Source organism: Bombina bombina, chromosome 3 (assembly GCF_027579735.1).
Source record: "Bombina bombina isolate aBomBom1 chromosome 3, aBomBom1.pri, whole genome shotgun sequence".
In the NCBI taxonomy this organism is placed as follows: Eukaryota; Metazoa; Chordata; class Amphibia; order Anura; family Bombinatoridae; genus Bombina; species Bombina bombina.
This window is the reverse complement of record NC_069501.1, coordinates 1240012364-1240019687: the sequence shown is the minus strand read 5'-3', so window position 1 is coordinate 1240019687 and position 7324 is coordinate 1240012364. Positions and strand designations below refer to the sequence as shown.

At 39.5% G+C, this 7324-nt stretch overlaps 1 protein-coding gene across 1 annotated transcript; it reads left to right on the top strand.

The window, feature by feature from the left end:
• The first annotated feature begins 274 nt into the window (after positions 1-274).
• On the top strand, positions 275-1090 carry LOC128652686 (histidine-rich protein PFHRP-II-like). The gene has a single exon (XM_053705616.1). It carries the CDS (start codon positions 275-277, stop codon positions 1088-1090), a length of 816 nt encoding a protein of 271 aa, XP_053561591.1.
• Positions 1091-7324: the final 6234 nt, after the last annotated feature.

Sequence of the window (7324 nt, the reverse complement as noted above, 5' to 3'; positions counted from 1 at the left end):
TGAGATGATTGAAGCAGATGCACCACATGAGATGATTGGAGCAGATGCATCACATAAGATGATTGGAGCAGATGCAGCACATGAGATGATTGGAGCAGATGCATCACATGAGATGATTGGAGCAGATGCATCACATGAGATGATTGGAGCAGATGCACCACATGAGATGATTGGAGTAGATGCACCACATGAGATGATTGGAGCAGATGCACCACATAAGATGATTGGAGCAGATGCACCACATGAGATTATTGGATAAGATGCAGCACATAAGATGAATGGAGCAGATGCTGCACATGAGAGGATTGGAGCAGATACAGCACATGAGATGATTGGAGCCGATGCACCACATAAGATGATTGGAGCAGATACAGCACATGAGATGATTGGAGCAGATGCATCACATGAGATGATTGGAGCAGATGCACCACATAAGATGATTGGAGCAGATGCAGCATATGAGATGATTGGAGCAGATGCATCACATGAGATGATTGGAGCAGATGCATCACATGAGATGATTGGAGCAGATGCACCACATAAGATGATTGGAGCAGATGCAGCACATGAGATGATTGGAGCAGATGCATCACATGAGATGATTGGAGCAGATGCATCACATGAGATGATTGGAGCAGATGCACCACATAAGATGATTGGAGCAGATGCAGCACATGAGATGATTGGAACAGATGCATCACATGAGATGATTGGAGCAGATGCATCACATGAGATGATTGGAGCAGATGCACCACATAAGATGATTGGAGCAGATGCAGCACATGAGATGATTGGAGCAGATGCATCACATGAGATGATTGGAGCAGATGCACCACATAAGATGATTGGAGCAGATGCAGCACATAAGATGATTGGAGCAGATGCACCACATAAGATGATTGGAGTAGATGCACCACATAAGATGATTGGAGCAGATGCATCACATGAGAGGATTGGAGCAGATGCACCACATGAGATAATTGAAGCAGATGCACCACATAAGATGATTGAAGCAGATGCACCACAAGCAAAGTTGCCTTTCACTTTAAGACATTTACATTGTATGGACCACAGTCAACGTGATCTGTGACCTGCCACAGTGGGCGTCGAAAAGGGCCAGTGAGAGTAAAATAAACATAGAAAGATGTATTATAATACAGTAACAAAAATTACACCAGCTCAACTAGGTGTAAAATAGGAAAAAAGTGCTATTTGAGACTTTTTTCACATTAAAATCAAACCCGACACATCAAAACCCCTCTATCCGCCATCTCCCCACATCGCAACTTATAATAAATCTATTAACCCCTAATTCGCCATGCGCCACAACGCAAACTAGCTATTAAAACTATTAACCCCTAATCTGCCATGCCCCCACAATGCAATCTAGCTATTTAAACTATTAACCCCTAATCTGCCATGCCCCCACAATGCAATCTAGCTATTTAAACTATTAACCCCTAATCAGCCATTCACCCACATCCCAATTATCATAATAAATCTATTAACCCCTAAACCGCCATTAACCAATATCGCAATTAACCTAATAAATCTATTAACCGCTAAACCGCCATACCCCACAACGCAAATAACTTATCACTAAGCCCCCTAACCTAACACCCATAAATTAACCCCATTACATAAATTAAAATTGTCCTAAATTGCAATTAAAATAAAAAACCTAACATTACTTTAAAAATAAAAAAAAACTAAGTTTAAATTAAACTAAAATTCCAAAAAATAAAAAAAGTCTAACATTACATAAAATAACAAACCAAATTATCAAAAATTAAAACATTAAACCTAATCCCAAAATGGTACAATGCTTGCCCCTTACAAAGGGCTGCCAGGAGTTGTTACTCCCTCTGTTATAAGAGGTGTCCTATTTGCTGAAGCTCACTGACAAAATAACCAGTTATGAGAAGAGAATCTATTTTTTATTCCAAATTCTTTTTATTGAGAAACCACAGGTATTACATATCACAGTTGCGAAATTCAAAACATCACAATTTGTTGAATCATAACATATTTTGTAACATAATAAAGGATTGTTATTTTTGTGAAATCAAAATAAACTAACATATTATAAGAAATTGGCAGCTTGTTTAATTTATGAGATTACTGAAAATAAAAACACCCCCTAATCTAATACTAAACTACCAATAGCCCTTAAAAGGGCCTTTTGTAGGGCATTGCCCTAAATCAAACAGCTCTTTTACCTTTAAAAAAAAAACTAAGTTCCCCCTAACAGTAAAACCCCCCACCCACCAAACCCCTCAAAATATAAAAAAAACCTAACACTAAAAAATCTTTAACTACCAATTGGCCTTTCAGCTTTTTTACTGCCCTTAAAAGGGCATTCAGCTCTTTTACAATTGCCCAAAATCCCTAATCTAAGAAAAACCCACCCCCAAAATTAAAAAAAAAGCCTAACTCTAACCCCCAGATAGGTGCTCACGGTTCCTAAAGTCCGGCGGTGAAGTCTTCTTCCAAGCGCCGACCTCTTCTATCTTCATCCAGGACCGCGGAACTGAAGACCGGCGACCGCAGAGCCAAGGAGCGTGGAGGATCCTCTTCATAAAATCACCACTGTGTACTGAATATTGAATGATTTGAACAGCCAATAGAATTTCAGTAGCTCTCATCCTATTGGCTAATTTGTATTATAATTTATATACAAATATATTTGTAATTTATGTAATGGGGTTAATTTTGGGGTTGTTAGGTTAGGGATCTTATGCCTAGATTTAGAGTTCTGCGTTAGCCGTCAAAACCAGAGTTAGGGGGTCCTAGCGCTGTTTTTTACCGCCCGCTGGTATTTAGAGTCAGTCAGAAAAGGGTCTAACACTCACTTTCCAGCCGCGACTTTTCCATACCGCAGATCCCCCTACGCCAATTGCGTAGCCTATCTTTTCAATGGGATCTTCCTAACGCCGGTATTTAGAGTTTTGGCTGAAGTGAGCGTTAGAAATCTAACGACAAGACTCCAGCCAAAGGAAAAAGCCAGGAGTTAAGAGCTTTCTGGGCTAACGCCAGTTCATAAAGCTCTTAACTACTGTGCTCTAAAGTACACTACACCCATAAACTACCTATGTACCCCTAAACCGAGGTCCCTCCACATCGCCGCCATTATAATAAATGTTTTTAACCCCTAATCTGCTGCTCCGTACACCGCCGCAACCGACGTTATCCCTATGTACCCCTAATCTGCTGCCCCTAACACCGCTGAGGGCAGATTAGGGGTTAATACTATTTATTATGGGGTTTTTGAGGCGGGAGTGAGGCGGATTAGGGGTTAAAAACTTTATTATAGTAGCAGTGAGGTCCAGTCGGCAGATTAGGGGCTAATAATTGTAGGTAGGTGGCGGTGATGTTGGGGGCGGCAGATTAGGGGTTAATAAATATAATATAGGGGTCGGCGGTGTTAGGGGCAGCAGATTAAGGGTACATAGGGATAACGTAGGTTGCGGCGGTGTACGGAGCGGCAGATTAGGGGTTAATAATAAAATGCAGGGGTCAGCGATAGTGGGGGCGGCAGATTAGGGGTTAATAAGTGTAACGTTAGGGGTGTTTAGACTCGGGGTACATGTTAGGGTGTTAGGTGCTTTTTGCAGGTGTTAGGTTTTTTTTCAGCTCAAACTGCCCCATTGTTTCCTATGGGGATATCGTGCACGAACACGTTTTTGAAGCTGGCCGCGTCCGTAAGCACCGCTGGTATTTAGAGTTGCAGTGGCGGTAAATTATGCTCTACGCTCCCTTTTTGGAGCCTATCGCAGCCCTTCTGTGAACTCTAAATACCAGCGGTATTTAAAAGGTGCGGGGGAAAAAATACACGCGTAGCTAACGCACCCCTTTGGCCGCAGAACTCTAAATCTAGCCGATAGTGATTAGTTATTTGGGTTGTGGGATTAGGTGGTTTAGGGGTTAATAGATTTATTAGGTTAATTGCGATGTGGGTAATGGCGTTTTAGGGGTTAATAGATTTATTAGGTTAATTGCGATGTGGGTTAAAAGCGGTTTAGGGGTTAATAGATTTATTAGGTTAATTGCAATGTGGGTGAATGGTGGATTAAGGGTTAATAGTTTAAATAGATACTTTGCAATATGGGGGTTGGCGGATTAGGGGTTAATACATTAGTTATTGCGGTTGGAGGGTTGCGGTTGAGCGGTAGATATTGCGTATGCGTTAGGTGTTCGATTTTATTTTAACAGCGAGCGACGGGTAAAATAGAAGCGCTGCACTTGTATGCGGCGCCGTATATGCGATCGAGTGTAGTGTAAGGTCGGGTTACCATAGTAACCTATTATTGTTTTCGAAATCTGGCATCGGGTGGAAGCGTTAACACAACGCTAACTTGCACCTACATGAAAAGAGCGACTGCACGCAAAGCGGAAAACTTTTCAATGGAAACCTGGTACTAAAATGAAGCTGTAAATTACTTTTAGCTGTCGGCCACTTTGGTAGCTTACAGCTCCATTTTTAACGGCTCAATGGAAGCGAGCCCAAAGTTGGGAAAAGGCACCCATTAAGGGCCAGATTACTATTTAGCACTTACGCTAGAGCACTAATTGGGCTAGATTGCTAGAAGTAAACTTTTTGCATGCATCAGCTTGCGCTTGTTTTATGAGTAAAAGTAAAACGTTTGTGCTCTCGCAGTAACCCGACACACGCAAACAGCTTACTTCTAGCGCAATTAGAATATTGTGTGCACGATAACCTATTCCCCCATAGAAGTCAATGGAAAAAAAAAAAGTGGGAAAGAAACCGAACACCCTACTCTCGTGCAAACCCAATCACATATTCACATATGTGCTAACCCGACATATTGAATAAATATGCTTTAACATGTTTTCATCTACTTAACTGCAAAGGGCTCTAATGCACTTATATGTATGTCTCGTTTATACATATAAATATGCCTGTAAATACATATATACACCTATAAATAAATATTTACATACACACACAGACACATATCTACCTTAAGACATGCACATTCCTCCCAAAATTTCAAAATTCAAAAAGAGGGAATCCACCCCCTGCAGCAAAAGTGTGATATTTGATGGGCAGAGCAGGGATGGGGCTTAAAAAAAATCATAAGACTATAAGTAATATAAATAACATTCTAAATAAAGTCATATATTTTAATACTCTTAGGCAGCAAATCAAACACAAGCTCAAACCACTGGTATGGCTATGTGAGCTATGTATTTAATTAGCCTTTGCAGAGACAGCAAATTTATCTTAATTGGACATTTAATAATAGATTATTTAAAACTGCTCTCTGCATTCCCCATTAATAGTCTAGATTCTGGCCTTTAAAGTCAGCAAAAATTCACAGTAACACAAGCTACACAAATACATGTACACACACTCAAATACACAGAAATGCATGCACTTACACATGCAGATACACACACACACACACTACATAGCATACACTTATACATGCAGATACACACACACACACTACATAGTATACACTTACACATGCAGATACACACACACACACACACACACTACATAGCATACACTTACACATGCAGATACACACACACTACATAGCATACACTTATACATGCAGATACACACACACACTACATAGCATATACTTATTGATGCAAATACACATACACTAAACAGCATACACTTATACATACATGTAGATACACACACACACTACATAGCATACACTTACACATGCAGATACACACACTACACAGCATACACTTATACATGCAGATACACACACTACACAGCATACACTTATACATGCAGATACACACACTACACAGCATACACTTATACATGCAGATACACGCACACACATACAACCTACATAGCTTATGTTTATACATGCAGATACACATACACACTACACAGCATACACTTATACATACAGATACACACAGACACTACATAGCATACACTTATACATGCATATACACACACACTTATACATACAGATACACACAGTACATATCTTACATTTATATATGCAGATACACATACACACACACTACATAGCATACACTTACGCATGCAGATACACACACACTACATAGCATACACTTACACATACAGATACACACACACTACACTGCATACACTTATACATGCAGATACATACACACTACATAGCATACACTTATACATGCAGATACACACCACACTTATACATGCATATGCACACACACACACTACATAGCTTAAACTTATACATGCAGATACACACACACTACACAGTATACACTTATACATACAGATACACACACACACTACATTGCATACACGTATACATGTATGATGTATATGAAAGGGTCATGACCTGTATTTCCTTGATGGAAGTGTTTTCCTTTTAAGAGTTTTTTCAAAAATAAAGAGCTTTTTTACGGCATTCAGTGGCGTCCTGTCTTTCACCCAGACCTACCTTACTGAGTGCAAGGATATGGTTGTATCTACACGTATACATGCAGATACATAAACACTACATAGCTTACGCTTATACATGCAGATACACACACACTACACAGCATACACTTATACTACAGATACACACACACAAACTACATAGCATACACTTATACCTGTAGATACACACACACACTACACAGCATACACTTATTCATACAGATACACACACACTACATAGCATACACTTATACATGCAGATACACACACACACTACATAGTATAAAGTTATACATGAAGATACACACACACTACATAGCTCACACTTATACATGCAGATACACACACACTACATAGCATAAACTTATACATGCAGATACACACACCATACATAGCATACACTTATACATGCAGATAAACACACACACTACATAGCATACACTTATACATGCAGATACATACACACTACATAGCATACACTTACAAATGCAGATACACACACTCACTACATAGCATGCACTTATACATGGAGATACACACACTAAACAGCATACACTTATACATACATGCAGATACACACACACTAAACAGCATACACTTATACATACAGATACACACGCACTAAACAGCATATACTTATACATACAGATACACATACACACATACACCCTACATAACTTATGCTTATACATGCAGATACACATACACTAAACAGCATACACTTATACATACATGCAGATACACACACCACACAGCATACACTTATACATGCAGATACACACACACACATACACCCTACATAGCTTATGCTTATACATGCAGATACACATACACACTACACAGCATACACTTATACATGCAGATACATACACACTACATAGCATACACTTATACATGCAGATACACACCACA

What these genes read in the sequence shown, in the direction of transcription:
- LOC128652686 (XM_053705616.1), top strand. Translation starts at nt 275, where the DNA reads ATGAATGGAGCAGATGCTGCACATGAGAGGATTGGAGCAGATACAGCA.